Source organism: Podarcis tiliguerta (assembly GCF_965153285.1).
Source record: "Podarcis tiliguerta genome assembly, chromosome: 1".
In the NCBI taxonomy this organism is placed as follows: Eukaryota; Metazoa; Chordata; class Lepidosauria; order Squamata; family Lacertidae; genus Podarcis; species Podarcis tiliguerta.
This window is the reverse complement of record NC_139534.1, coordinates 111,361,041-111,376,927: the sequence shown is the minus strand read 5'-3', so window position 1 is coordinate 111,376,927 and position 15,887 is coordinate 111,361,041. Positions and strand designations below refer to the sequence as shown.

At 39.6% G+C, this 15,887-nt stretch overlaps 1 protein-coding gene across 12 annotated transcripts in view; it reads left to right on the top strand.

The window, feature by feature from the left end:
- Positions 1-15,887, top strand: part of EML5 (EMAP like 5) — an 88,152-nt gene that overhangs the window by 51,583 nt on the left and 20,682 nt on the right. For 2 of the 12 annotated variants that reach the window (XM_083433219.1, XM_083433223.1), the window contains exons 25-31: positions 944-1,120; positions 5,087-5,288; positions 6,153-6,279; positions 7,627-7,641; positions 14,745-14,823; positions 15,259-15,388; positions 15,516-15,614. In XM_083433219.1, the coding sequence (XP_083289345.1) occupies positions 944-1,120; positions 5,087-5,288; positions 6,153-6,279; positions 7,627-7,641; positions 14,745-14,823; positions 15,259-15,388; positions 15,516-15,614 (829 nt within the window). Of the gene's footprint in view, positions 1-943; positions 1,121-5,086; positions 5,289-6,152; positions 6,298-7,564; positions 7,642-14,731; positions 14,824-15,258; positions 15,389-15,515; positions 15,615-15,887 lie in introns of all 12 variants that reach the window. The other 10 variants (XM_083433227.1, XM_083433228.1, XM_083433225.1 and 7 more) reach the window with 7 other exon arrangements.

The following is a 15,887-nucleotide window of genomic DNA, read 5'->3' as shown; positions in this document are numbered from 1 at the left end:
GTACAGCAAGTCTTGGAATCAGACTATTAGAAACTAAGAACAAGCAATGAAATAGATTTACAAGACCAGAATAGATTAGAATAGTGAGTATTACTGTGTTGCACTTTCAGGGAGATTAAGAAACTCACCTATATGAATTAAATTCAAATGCTACAAATGTGGTTTATACTAATCACCAGCAAGACACAGGAAGTCAAGGTACGTCAGGGAATCTTTAAGATTTCCTTATATAAAGAAAACCTTCCCAAATTATGTCCTACAAATAGAAGTAAAGAACACAAACACATTAAGGCTTCAGTCCTTTGCACACTTACCTGAGAGAAAGAAAAACCTCTGAACATAACTGGGCTGACTTCCTAGAAAACTTGCATAGGCTTGTGCTGTAAGTAGTGTAAATTCTTCTCCCCGCAGTTTATCCTCAGGACATTAAAGCAAACCATGCAAGCAACCGTTCTTGCTGTTAGATATGGAAACAATAAACTTTCTGCATAGCTAACAGTAGCAAATTCCTGTTTGCATTTATGGTATTCACATGCTGGCTCTCAGCCTTTAATTAGTCAGAGTATCTTGTCAAATGATAAAAATAAATTTATTTAAGGTATTGCTGTACAATGGGAAAGTATCATTCACACAGTGTTCTATCATAGTTCAAAACAGTATTAATGGCCATAGTCATATTAATTGTCAGACATGTGAAGGTAAGAAGATGAGAATGTAATTGGAATAAATTTTCTCAAATACTGGGTGATAACACATCCTCATAAAACACCCATATGATCCTCCTTCAAACTGAAAGCATTTTGTCTGCAGTTGTCATAGGTAATACCTAATTATTTCAGTGGGAGATGCGAATAGCGTATACCTCTAGGATTATGGTGTTTGCTCTGAGATCAGATGTATAACTATGGATAAGTATCCTTTCTCAAACAGGCTATCTTTATAGGCAGAAAAGATTTCCTGGACATCCTGGACAAGTGTTCTAGGCTCCTGCTGTGAAGGAATTTGGCCAATAATTGGAGAAGTTACAGATGTAACTGCTTCGTGCCTCACCAGTGATAGTACAGTTTTGGCCACAGGAGATGATTTTGGATTTGTAAAGCTTTTCCGATACCCTGCCAAAGTAAGTAAATATGCAGTGTTTGCATAATGAGTCTTATGAGGGTTAAATAACAAAGTCCTACTGTTTTCATACCTGCAATCATTGAAAATACACTTGTATTCTTATCTCTCATTGGTATATGTGAATCAGCTTTAACACAGATCAAAACTACAGATCAAGCATTCATATTGTACCACATTTTCTCAGACACAATGCATTTCAATGGAGACAATTCACATGCTCATCTGTAAGTCAACATAGAGTATATTTTCTGTTAAATAATTTTTTTATTGTTTTAAACAATTTAATTCCACATTAACATCAATAAAAAAGAACATTTTTAACCCCAATCCCTATGTATAGAAATATCTTTTCAAAACCTTTTCTTCAAGATTCTAGGAATCTCCAGACTTCTCTCCATCCCCTCTTCTGGTTATTTATATAAACAACATTCTCTTACATTTCCATTTACCCAATTTTCTAATAATTACACATAATTGATCAAAACTTGGGGACGGGGGTGGCGCTGTGGTCTAAACCACAGAGCCTAGGGCTTGCCGATCAGAAGGTTGGCAGTTCGAATCCCCGCGATGGGGTGAGCTCCCATTGCTCGGTCCCTGCTCCTGCCAACCTAGCAGTTCGAAAGCACGACGATCTACCTTAAAAAAAGAGACCAAAACAATATATCCATAAGAATTACCACTTAATTGTCCAGGAGAGACGGTACTAAATTCAGTACCCAATTTTCTGAAACGTCTCAGGGTGGATTGAAGAGTTGCAGCACCTGAAGATCCTTATAAATAGGTATGTCAACCTCTCTTGCCAGTTTTTTTTTCCTCCTTAAAATTCTGATTTATATACAGGAAACTGAGTTCAGTGCTCTGTAGATCCCTCCAGCTGAGATAAGTCTTTCTTATATTCCCCCAACAGAGTACTTTAATTATCTTAATCCAAATCTCCTCTGCTGAGTTCAGTTTTAATGATGGCTGCAGTTCAAAATCCAGTTTCCACTTTTATACTCCAGTATCAGTAACAAGCCAAGAAGAGTAGATTTCAATTGCCTTAACCTTTCCTCTCCGCAACTGGGGAAAAGCTTTGGAAGGGCAGCGTAAGGGCTTTCAGATGTTGTCAGAGTCCTGGCACCACGTTTCCTTTTCCATACACAAATACCAAGTCATGGCCAGCTTTAAAATCCTGTAGCAATGTCAAGCAATAAAGAATGAGTTTCAATTACTTTCAATTCTCCCATCAGCAGGCCCACACTGTAAATATCAAATAAGATAATAGTTTTCCACATGCACTTTTTTAATTACCCAGAAGACGAAGAATAGACTTCCTTTTTAATCCTTTGTCTGGCGCCGAATTATGCTTAATTAATTTCAGTAGTTAATCTTTTTACGTTCCCGTCGGCTTGAATGTTGGTTACGGAAAATCTCTACTGGTGGCTGGAGCATGCTGCCAAGACTGCAATCAAACCTGCTTCTTTCCCCCACTCTCCTGAGCCTTTTGGCGCAGGGGTCTGGGAATTGCGGGAGAGCTCTTTGCAATCTGCTGGACCCCTCGACATCTTGAGAACCCTCTCAAGACTTTTGGGGGGTACGCCTTGGCGTTTCCCCCTGACTCTCCGCAGGGCTCAGATCTGTTGGAGCAATCAGATATGTGCTCCGTTCACCATCTTGCAGAGATCGGAAGTCCAACATAGGGTATATTTTCAAGTGATGTGTATGCATATGTGTAGCAGGCCTTAGTTGTCACCATTTTGATTTTGTTTAACCCTTGGGTAGGGAACTTCTGGCCCACAGCCTAACTAGGTCTAACAGATCTTTCCATTTGGTCTGCCAGGCTGTTACAGTCAAGTTGTGCCATTCCCACCTGTCCTACAGCTGGTGTCGTATATGATGATAGGGCTTGAATGAAAGGGGCTTTGCAGGCACTGCCAGTCAGCAAATGGTACTTGGAAAGTACTATGCACAGTTTTTTTGCCCAGTTGGTTTGATTTCATACTGCATGGGCAAAAATGGTTTACTTGACATCATTGTGATTCTAGATGATAGATAGAAACACCTGTCAAACTTGGTCCATGGAGGTTTATAGAGCTAAGGTTCCAGCCCACTGGTTGATTCTAGTACCCCACTCCTAGTGGCTATTTCAGGCTGAAGAGATTCATTTTAGAACATGTATGTATTTATCAAATCAGAGGCTAGTGTCCTGGACTTGGACTAGAGACACCTGGGTTGAAAGCCCTTCTCTGCTGGTACCCAAAGGACTCTTTTTGAGTCTTACATACCTCACAGAGTTGTTGTGAAAATAAAATGGGAGATCTCTCAAGTAAGAACTCCTTAGCTCCTGGACAAAGACACAAATGCAAGAAGAATATGATTGACATCCCTTTATACTACACAATCCCCCATTCACATACCAACAACTCAAATCACACATCTAACACCACATTTCCACTGCACAGCTTTTCCCACCCATAATGCTCCAGGATTTTTGTTCTAACAGTTATTTTTTTAAAAAAATTTGGGGGGAGAATGAAAATATGAAGTGTTCCAGTAAAATCTTTAGCCATCTTCCTCAGGCCATGCAAGCTCATAACCCAAGTAATGATATTCCTCTAGCATCACATCTCGGCTGGCATTGCAACACATAGTTGTGGAGGCAAGGCTACAGAAAAAAAAGTGGATGACTATTTCTTCCCTTGGGTTTGCCTCCAGCAATCTTAAGGAGTGAAAGCTAGACAAAGGGGAACAGTGTCAGACTGTGCATTCAAATGTTTTCTAAATGTCGTGTAATTTTTTATCTCCCTGGCATCTGATGGGAGGGCATTCTACAGGGAGGGCGCCACTGCTGAGAAGGCCCTCTGCCTGGTTAATTTGTGCAGCAGACGTCCATGTATATGTTGGAATGTTCATAAACATTCCATAACACCTCTGCAGCTGAGACAGTGGTTAAGGGTCATTCATTGGAGTTCGGAGTAATTCTGGTACTGAAAAAAGGGTATTAATGTTTCAAATACTGCAGCCTGTAACTACCCTGTGGTTGTTTCCTTTTGTTGAGTTTATCTGATTTGGAGATAATTTGGCAAACCATTCTGTTTCTGAGAAATTGTGTGTTCTATTCTTTAATTAAACACTCCCTTTGTCTTTGTCTGGCCATAATTGAAATACTTTATTGTCTCTTGTACAACTTGTATACAGTAAGATTACACGAGCACCCCCCACTCAGCTCTCTTAGTCTTAATTCCCCTCATTTACTGACGCATACCCACCAAACCCAAAAGTCAGTTGCCCTGTTGTTATCTTTTCATTCAGCAGCCTAACAGCCAACGGATAGAAGCTGTTCTTTACCCTGTTAGTGCAACTAATCATGCTTCTATATCTTCTGCCTGAGGGCAGGAGATCAAGAAAGTGCAGGCCAGGGTGTGAATCATCCCTGAGAATTTTCCTCACTCTCCTGAGGCAACGTTTTTCCGCTATTTCATCCAGCGGATTCGCGGGACAGCCCATAATATCTTGTGCTGTATTCACCACCCTCTGTAGGCACTTCCTATCAGATGATGTCAAACCAGCATATCACACCGTGATGCAGTATGAAAGGACACTTTCTATTGTTGACCGGTAGAAGGAGATCATCAAATGTCAATTGAAATAATAGTAGCTATGTAGATATGTAGGATAGCAGTAGTGGATAGTGAGGAAGGGCTGTGCTCTCAGCTGACCTCCCTTCAGCTGCACTGCTGTTGTATACCAGGATTGTTTTGCAACAGTGCCAACAGGAATGCTGGACTGTCTTCTTCCCATTATGATATGCAGCAGCATTGCAGCCAAAGGGAGGTCAAGTAAATGACACAGATGCACCAGGCCCTCCACTACTGCCCAGCATATTGTTCAGTGTTACTTTGACTCATATATAGATGCTTTGTAGGCTTGCCTAAAAATGCTAATGAATGAAATGTTCTACATTCTTTGTATATTTCATATTCAGGGAAAATATGGGAAGTTTAAGAGGTATGTGGCTCATAGCACACATGTAACAAATGTTCGTTGGACTCATGACGACAGTTTATTAGTCAGTGTTGGAGGTGGAGACACCTCTTTAATGCTGTGGACCCATGAGATGGAGGGCCATCGAGAAACCAGGCAGTGTGACAGTGAAGAATCTGATCTAGATTCTGAGGAAGATGGGGGTAAGTAACCATTTTAAGATAACTTCAATCTTATAAAGCAGTTTTCTTCCCATTATAAATGCAACTTCCATAATCTGAATGTCAGTTTGAAAGGTCCAGGGTTTTTTTTTTTGTGTTAGTGTGTATGTGTGCAAATTAAATATTTAGCAAAACCGGTTTACTGTTTTAAATGCCTTTAAAAATCCTAAGTAAATTATATTTATTGTAATTTTATGTTATGTTGGCTGGGATCCAAATATCCATTTACAGAGCTGTGCTCATGGAAGTGGGGGAGGCAAATTTCTGATTTCTTGTGCCCACTAGAAATCTACACTCCTACACCCCAGTAGTGTAGGATATTGTGTAGGTGCTGCATACAGTGAAGAAACTGGCAAAAATTAACACTTCTACCAGCAGGAACTTTCAGCAGCTACTTCTGCAAACACTCAGTGCCAGGTGGCATCCCGTTTTGCCGCCTGAGGCAAAATGGGAATGTACCATTCCCTGACCTCTCGCCATGCCCCCCCTCCACTGTTGCCAGGTGCCCCCCTCTTGCCAAACTCGGCAAGAACCAGAGCACTCCTCAAGGTGTTTCTGCTTGTCTTCTGTACCCTGGGTGGGTGGAGGAGGTGATGGGGGACATTCTGCTGGAAGAGGAAGCAGTGGGGCAGGTGGGTGCTTCACCCTGCCTCATCAGTGGGCAGGCTCTGCAAAGTGCTTTCCCATGAACTGAAGTGCTCCTTCAACTTACTGAAGGGCTGGTCTTGATCCTATCTACTGTTGTTTGTTGTCTCTGGTGCACTTATATACAAATAGAATAAATTAATAAATAATTCACCTACTTCTTAGTTCCAATAGTTCTTGTGGTTATAAATATTTTACTAGGATATGACAGTGATGTCACAAGAGAAAATGAAATTAACTACACCATCAAAGCCTTATCAACCAACATCAGACCTATGTTTGGAATCAAGCCTCATCTGCAGCTAAAAGAGCCTTCAGTTGATGAAAGGTAACTTGGGGAGGAAATGTGAAATTTTATGGCATACTGTAATAGATAGAATTTTAAGGGGCATGTGTGTGTGTAAAAGAGGCTGAGATTTTTTTTTCTATTTGGTTTTGAACCATTGTGCTTGAATATTGGATAGTATTTCCATTTAACTTTTCATGGACTAAGAATGTTGGCCAAGAGTAAAAGATTTTCACATGTAGTAGTAAATAACACACATACACTGCTGCTGAACACCAGTAGTAGCAAACAAATAGCCAGTGATAGCTTTGATCCTCTGTTGTTGGGACAAGGGTGCATGGAATAATACTTCCTCACTGCCACCAGCATCAGGTGATCAGTGCTATTAAAGCTGACAGCACTAACACTCATGCAGTGCTAGATGTACTCCCTCCTCCCCGCTATACTGTGATCTTGTGTAAATGCAGGCAACAGTTAACATGTGCAAATTCAATGTTCATTGTTTAAATAATGCAAATTAAAAGCACGGAAGGAGGATAACTTAAAAACTCTTTTGTGCAGGGTTTTACCTATGCGGGAAGAGCTTTTAAGCTCTCAGACTTGCTTACTGAGCTCTCGGAGGCTCTTGCGAAATCTTGGACAACCCTGCAAATTTTGCAAGAGCCTCCCCAAGCCCAGTAAGTTCCCTGCCTTGCTGGGCAAAGAACGCTAAGACCCATTTGGGTGCACTGGCTTTGGGAGGTAATATTGCTCATGCAGAGGCAGTTCAAAGAAGCTGGTTCAAATATATCCAGTTTTGTGTATATGTGCCTTCCCCGGAATGTAATCCTTGATCCGAGTTACCTGTATACCAGAACTGCAGCCAGGCAGCCAGGCACTGAGATATTTGAAGATTTGAAAGGATGGAATTTTTGAGAAGTAGGTAGGGTTAAACAATAATTTTAATAATTGCCAAATAATTTTCGAAGTGTACGCAAGAGGCATCTTCAGTCCTTGCATCTAAGTGGGCATGTTTAATTCTGCAGCTTTAAATATTTGTGGGCAAATTTTCACTTAACATTTTGAACTGTGGTTGAACTGAAGCAAACATGCAGGCCAGATCCATCTTTTGGAAAACAGTCAGAAGTGACATCCCGGAAAAGAATATTCCTCTGCTTACAAATATTTTACAGAGACATGCACTGAATTTTACACACAAATGCCTTTAGACTTGATGCATTTACTGTATTTCGTTCTTGGGTATTAATGCCCATGTACAAAATGTGAGTTTAGAATCGGCTAACAAATATTTGGTCCATTGAATTAATTTCAGTTTTCTTTATCCTAGATTTCTGATATATATTGTTCATATTTTAATATTCCTGCTTAATTTTTATGCTTCCTGTGAAGGCAAGGGGTTGTAAGGTAAGATCTTACTTACATATATAAAACATTCACTATAAAGTATATTTTATCTGATTTGGAAAATTATAACCTACAGAAGCGTCAAGTAATACATATATAGATAAAATCCTAGGGAATACAATGATGCAATGAATATACCATATTCTTCTGTCTATAAGACTCTTCCTTGTATAAAACACCCCCTATTTTGGGGGACTCAGATTTAAGAAAATGTATCTGTGTAGAAGACACCCCCTAATTTTTGACATTCTTTTTTAGGGGAGAAACCTAGTCTTATACATGGAAAAATACGGTACTTCCTTTTTGCTATTGGAAAGTTTCTAGAGCAATCAAATGAGGCTGATAAAAAACAGAAAAGATACATTCTTCTGATGGCAGTTTTTGTGTCCATGAATATACATACCTTATACATCTTCTGTGTGCCATAAAGGGTATAGCTTCTAGCTCAGCACCAGACAGGAAACTTGTCATAAGCAGTGTCTATAAGCAATGTCTATTAGTTTCAGCATTCTGGAGTTGACTCTTCTTTCCTTCATTCTTTTTCAATTGCTAGCTTCAGTGTCTAAGCAGCTGATTCTAGAGCCAAAATAGATGTTAAATGTATGATATATCTTTAAAATTTTAAAAAAATAAGTGTGCATGTGCAATCTGCATTAGGATATTGGCACAGAAGGAAGGTGGTTAATTACTCTCCCTTGCCTGTTTCTGGAAAATCACATCACTCTCTCCAACTGATACTGACTTTAATCAAGAATCTGGCGTAGGTGCCTATTGCAGTTTCTGTGTAGAGCAAATAGAAATTTGTAGAGTATTGTGATTTTCATCACAAAAGCAGCAAAGGAACAATGACAATTTATTGATAAAAGCTGGTATCTTAAAAAAAATAATCTTGAGGAATTACATGTTCAGATTTCACCGATAGCCTATATGAGTTTGCATATATTTGATTTTTTTCCAGTCTCCAAATACAGTGTTGTGATTTATACCTAAGCATAAACAACAAAGCAGGACAACTCTTTTCAAGTCATATATCTGTTCTGTGTATTTCGGAATTTGTATGAGTTGTTTGAAAAGGATTTATAAAATAATAATATAATACAGAGGGGGAAATAGACTCAGGACCAGGTCATCAAAATTACTCATACAAGAGTTAGATTATTATGAGTTGTATTCAAAGTAGTGATAAGGAGGCTGTTCCGTCAGTGCAAGCATTTCTGCTTACCCGATGGGACTATGTCTCTTCTCCTCCCTGTATGTGCTGTTCTGCTGATCCTCCAGAATTGGTTCTAGGGAAGGTGGGAGGGTGGAGAAGGGGGGTAAAGCCTCATTGCACTAGTGAGCATCATTGCAGTGTTTTCCACTACTGCTGTGATTTATTTGAATATGGCCCAATGTGTAGAAGCCGTTCCTGCTAATGGTTGTGATATAAATGGCAACAGTATGCTAAGGTCTTTGTTGTAAAACTTTGATTTATTTCCCTGTCATGTCTTGGTAAATACAGTGGTACCTCGGATTGCATACGCTTCAGGTTACATACGCTTCAGGTTACACACTCCACTAAGCCAGAAATAGTGCTTCAGGTTAAGAACTTTGCTTCAGGATAAGAACAGAAATCGGGCTCCGGTGGCGCGGCAGCAGCAGGAGGCCCCATTAGCTAAAGTGGTGTTTCAGGTTAAGAACAGTTTCAGGTTAAGTACGGACCTCCGGAACGAATTAAGTACTTAACCCGAGGTACCAATGTAAATACTTATTTAGAGGATTATCACACACCTCCTGCCCCACTCACTTTCTTGGCCACTGCTTCTTCAGTTCCCCATTGCCAGTGTCATTCTGAATGCAGTTCTGCTTTTCCCAGTTTCAACCTAAGAGCCTTGAACCCGGCATGTGGCTCTGTACTGCCTTTGTTGGATAGTGCTGAGTCTGGTACAAGTGCAGCTCTGCTTTCCCTTTTTCTAGCCTCCAAAACCTAGGGGGAGGAGTGATTGTATCCTGTGAGTCTTGGGTACAGTTTTCTGCTTGGGTTTTCGCCTGGGGTGCTTGCAGTTAGCTATATAGGAGTGAAAAAATTACAAAGCTGCCTCGTTGTTAGCAGGTGAAGAATTATGAAAAAGTAATGAGAATTTGATATGAGAATTAGTGACTAGTGTAATGATTAGAGGAGCACCCCAAGCATACCCACAATAATTTGATCCAGAAACTTGGTAAGCAGGCAGAAGCATGAAAAAATGAGTTTTCCAAACCATCCTTTTCTGTACTAAAAAGCTATATGAGCAAATATTTTCTGTCTTATTTGCAATTATATTGCCTTTGTTTAATGAAACCTGTGGAATATCAAGTTAGACATCATTTTCCTTAAAGCTTGTAAAAGTTCTTCTCCTGCATCACTGTTCTATTGTGCGGTGTTGGAGCATGCTTGATGAGCCTTCTTTGCCAAATAGAGGAACTTGAGTAAATAGTTAGCAAACTTACTCTTTTGTGCCCCAAAAGAGGTAATATATTCCTTCTCATTTTCCTTACACTATGGACTCTCCCTCTCCCAACACTCCTTCACTTTCCTATTCCTTTTCCTTATGCTGCCAAACTACTCCTCTCTTGCAAATCATGTCTCAACTTTTTAAAAAATCCCTCTCCATCTTATACCTGTAAATATTACCTTTGTAAACAAAAAAAAACACAACCGCAAAATAAAATCTCTTACACTTGGATATTGCCAGAGGATCAGTTCAACACAATTCTACATAATATCTTTTCTGCTATAAAATAATTTTAGATGCTTGGTTTTCTTATCTTAAAACACACTTTTCACCAATTCATCATTAAACCAAACTGGAATAAGTAATCGTTCTCTCTTCCTTCTGCTGCTGAAAAGAGGTTCCAGGTAATGCTTTTACTTTGCTAATGTCTTTTTCATATTTCAGCACCATCTTCCATTTCCACGCAAAGCTGTCTTGTCATTTTGGTGTCCCTAATACACATATACATGTTCCTACCAGCCTTCAACATCTTGCTGTCATGCTACTTTCTGTACATATATAGAACTCTGAAAATGTAAACACTTCTATTCACCTTGACCCTCATTAAATTTGCTAAATTTAACAATATTTTAAAAATACTTAACATAAAATAAAGTAGAATTACAAGTTCAAGAAAATATTAAGGACATTTTCATATGATATGCTTCCATAGAAATTTCTATGAATCTAGTTAATTTATTATTTTGTTTATTAGCACATTCATATCCCAGCTCAAGATGGAGTGCATGGTTATTCCCACCTATTTTAATATCACAGCATAACATATTTAGAGAGAAACCTTATTTAGTAGCTGGCTAAACAAAAACCTGCTGGAAGTTTTCTTTGCCTATAGGTTTGTTACCTGTTTAGCACTACGCTCTTCAAAGAGATATTAGTACTATTTCCTTCGTGTACTGAGGTATCTGTTAGGACCTGTTTACTTCATCATCTGCTGCTTTTCAGAATCCCACTCACTGCTTTGGTGAATCTTCTGCTTTTCTGTTCTCTTACATTGTCTTTCTGTGTCTACCTCACTGACATGGGCGCTTATTTCTGTCCCGAAGCTGTTATTTCTCCTGTCACAGAGCACAGTTTTCAGATGCAGTTTTGACTTCTTCATTTAAACCATGTGCAGCTGCTACCTTAAAATGACATCAGAACGATAGAAGTCACTACTATTTTCAGGTTCAGTGGCAAATCTTGAGTCTGCTGTGAGGAATAATTGGTAACTTGTTTCACTGTCATCTATGCTTCCCAAACTAATAGAGTATGTTTAAAGGTGTAGGATGAGGGCTGTACTACCTCAGTATGGAAGTGGGAGGATTGCATGCTTGGGATTACCACATGCCCTCACCAGCGCTTGAATCAGCTCTTAGCAAATGAAATGTAACTGTATGCATAAATCCAATATATTACGTGGAAGTGGAACCACCTTAAAAACCTTGGGGAAGGAAATAATGGTAAGTTTGGGACCCCTTTCCCTTCCTTAGTATGAGGCTGTATCATTTACTTGGCTGAAACTTAGGACTCAGCTACACGGGTCAATTATAACGTTATATGTGCATTATAAAAATGTGGCACCAGATGGTGCTGTAGAGCTGAAATCCAACGTGAATGGTAAATTGCATTGGGAGCTTTTATAGCAGTCTTTTTTTCATAGTTCTTTAAAATATCTATGTAGATCCATCCTTATATCTATCCACGTGGGTTATTGTTGGCATAAGGGTGTTGTGTTTGTGTCATTGCCCAAACAAAGCCTAATGGGCCTAATGCAACTCTATGCCACAATGACAGTTGCTGTTAACTACGGTTACCATACATCCAGATTTCTCCAGAGATGCCCAGGATTCCAAAGGTGAATTTTTTTTAATTTTGAAAAATGTCCAGTTTGGGGGGGGCACTGAGGGAGCAGCCGAACAGTCTGTCTGTCAGTCTGATGGGCATCTGGCTGGCTGGCTGAGCAGACCCCGCTTCTCCTTCTTGCAAAATTAAGAGCCATGTTGGGCATCCCTTCTTTTTCTTCTCCTCCCCTCAGTGGCCTCCAGGCCCAGGCCTGGCTGGAGGTCCCACCACTGCAGGGCCACTCGCCGGAGGAGGAAGCTGTGGGACGAGGAGCCTTCCTCACAGGTCTCCCTCCTCCTCCTCCTCCTCCTCCTCCTCCTCCTCCTCCTCCTCCTGCTGCTGCTGTTCCGGGAGCACAATGTAGAAGCAGCCCCTTTTCTTGCTCCCCTTCCCCACAGTGATCACAGCTGTCCCCCCCCCAAGCAGATAAGCAGTCGCAGCAGATGCCCCGTCAACCTGAGGCAAGTCCAATGCACCCCTGCCCCACAACCTTCTTTCTGAAAAAACATAGTTTAATAAAGCCCTCTCAAAGCAAGAGCTATGACTCTTGAGTCTAAAAAGTATACTCTTTTCAGATGATAACTTATTTAAGATTGCATAGTTACTGGAAGTGTGCCTCACTGAACACAGTTGGGCATACTTCCATAAACATTCACTTTTTATAGTTTGTGAGGGACTACTGATTTTCTTGTTCAATAAGGCTTCCTTGATATCAATTCTGCAATATCCAAATAAAACACGTGTTTGTACCTGCAGCCTCATTTGTGTAACTTTAGATTTAGTATCATTTTAGAAATGTTTTAATTATGTGAATTGGTTCATCTAGTTTCTTAGAATTCTAGTACACTTTAGAGAACAAATCTACAGCTGGCCATAACAGGAGGGGTTGCCATATGGTTATGCAGTTTTGGAGGCTTAACTCTTATTTACTTCCACTACCATTCCTAAGTATTGAAGGAAGAAGGGGGGGGGTCCAATTTAAGTATAGGAATTGCTAACTTGTGCTTTATACCAACCCTGAGCACAGGAAAGGTACTTCTATTGGAAACTGATTTCCTTTCGCAAACTTAGCAGACATTCCTTTCTTATTCTGCAGTGGCTTCCACAACATTGTGCTTTATAGCCCTCTGTTATATACAATATGTTCACTGCCTGTGCCATGTCATCATATCATTTATGTTTAGCCGGGATCAGAGGGGTCTCCAAGATCTCTGCTCCATTATCAGGAGCCTAGTAATAGCATACAAAACCCCATCCTTTCACTCAAAGCCTATGTCTTGTCCTCTGAGTCTAGCCCCCTCCATATTGCTCTACCCCATACTCTGCCATCAGTCTCAGAAGTAGTGCAGTAAGACTGGATATCTTTATCAGTGGTCTGTGTTACATCACCAACCTGGTCTTGTTAAATTGTCTTCATTCTTTGCTTTTGTCATTAAAGTAATGGAAAGTGCATGTCATGCAATGTTTTAAAATTTGATGGTACTGAACATTAAAGTATTATAAAATACAATCATGATTTTCTGGTTGGGCCCTTGATGTCTTTGGGTGGCTGGGGCAACCCAGTCAAACGGGCGGGGTACAAATATTATTTATTTATTTATTTATTTATTTCATGTTGCATATACACCATACATTTAAAGCACATTTAAAACAAAGAATATTGGGAACTAGTTTTTTTTTAATAGGTGCTGGAAACTATACCTCTGTGAGGGATAAATTACAGTTCCTAGGATTCTTTGTGGTTTGCCAAGTGCTTTAAATGTATTATGAATGTATGGTGTGCATGCATACAATAAAAACTGTACTGACCAGATAATAGAACAACAATGAGGGGAACTAGGAACAGAGGAACTATGAGTGCTATAAAGCAACAGAAAGCTAATAACAGCTGATGATGATGATGATGATGATGATGATGATTTATACCCCACCCATCTGGCTGGGCTTCCCCAGTCACTCTGGGCAGCTTCCAACAAAATATTAAAATACAGTAATACATCAAACATAAAATACAGTAATGAATCAAACATTAAAAGCTTCCCTAAACAGGGCTGCCTTCAGAAAAGATAGCTTTGCTGTGAACAAGTGTAGGAAACAAACCAGTGTTGGCTTAGCATTTCATGTGAATCTCATGGTTTGTGTTCTTGCACAATACAAGGGGATGGATGGGTGTGTTCATTACGAGCCATGACTTGTAAGATCATGCATTCCATCATGTGTGCACTGCGCCATTGGATTATTACTTTCCACATGGTGGAAATATACAACATTGATCAAAAGAAGTAATAAAATATACATAATAAAACAACTGTTTATAAAATGGTCCCTATGGTACAAGCACAGCCTTGTTTTTAAGCACACGTCTGTCTGGTGGCCATTGGTGACTAGGAATTGCACACACAAGAGTGAATGGAATCCCATGCAGGTGAGTAACTGAGCTGGTCGAAGAGGGATGAAGTACTCTGTTGACTTCACTGTACCCAACATAGTAACGAAGGGACTGCTAAAGGAGGGTAGCCTCTTCCTCCTCAATCAGTATAGAAATGAACCTCTCTGTCCCTTCTTTGCCAGCCCCCAGCAGACTGGCATCATTTCTTTGTAGGGTAATAACTTTCAGGGTTTGTTTATAAGGCTGTCCTAGCAAAGTATCTTACAGCTTTCTCTACCCAGGCGACAGTTCAGAAGATGCTGTTTTAGTACTGAATGGGTGACAGACAACCTTTTCTTATTCACAGTTCTTTGTTTCAGACCACCAGTTAGTAGGGCATTGCCTCAGCCTGAAAAACTTCAGACAAATAACGTTGGCAAAAAAAAGAGACCTATAGAGGTAAGAAAACGTGCTATTCTGATTAACATTCTCATTTAAACTTCATTATAACCACCTATATGGGGTGTAATAGAAATTTAATTAAACAGCTTCTGTAAACAAATGCCTTGTGGACAAACAGGCAGAATAAGTGATAATTTATTCTGCATCTATTTAAAGGGATCTTTCAATAGCCCAGACAGACTGGCAGAATAAAAGGGGAATTTGGGGGCAAACTTGAGGGCTGGTCAATACTGCAAGCAGAATATTCCCTGTTTACCCCCAATATATATGTGGTGAAGTGAGTTAGAGGATTTTTCTTGATGCTTTGGAACACTATTAAAAGGGAAAAAAATTAAATTCATTAAACTGCTTGTACAGTGCTGTTCAAAGATGAAATCATGAAAACTTTTATTCACAAGGAAGCTGGTGGTGATCATAAATCTGTTTTCTTAGGATCTAGTGCTGGAGCTGGTGTTTGGCTATCGTGGTAGAGATGGCAGGAACAATGTGCACTATTTGAATGATGGTGCTGATATAATTTATCACACTGCATCTGTTGGAATTCTGTACAATGTGGCAACAGGTAGGAAGCATATACAGTAGATTCCATCTGGCATTGATACAGTGTTTTTATTTTTTCTCTCTTTTTCTTTTCCCCTCATAGATGTGATATTTGTACTTTAAATAATATACCGTATTTGTCTCTGTAGGCTCTCAGTCTTTTTACCAGGAACATAATGATGATATTTTGTGCCTCACTATAAATCAGCACCCCAAGTTTATCAACCTTGTGGCAACTGGCCAAGTAGGTATGTTTGTATTTTTTAAAAAAGAAATTAATATATATGCATGAACAGTTAGTCATGTGAATTCATAGATAGAAGAAAGCATTTGCTTATGCTGCTTCTGTTTGTATGAATGTTACTCAGTTACCTGTGCCAATTATATTTTTTCTTGTAACACTGAAAATTATTTTAAAAACACATTGATGCTTAAGGATGCTAATGCTATATTTTATTGCAGATTTATCAAAATGATTTTTTAAAGCTATTGAGCCCCATTTAATCACAAAACATTTTCTT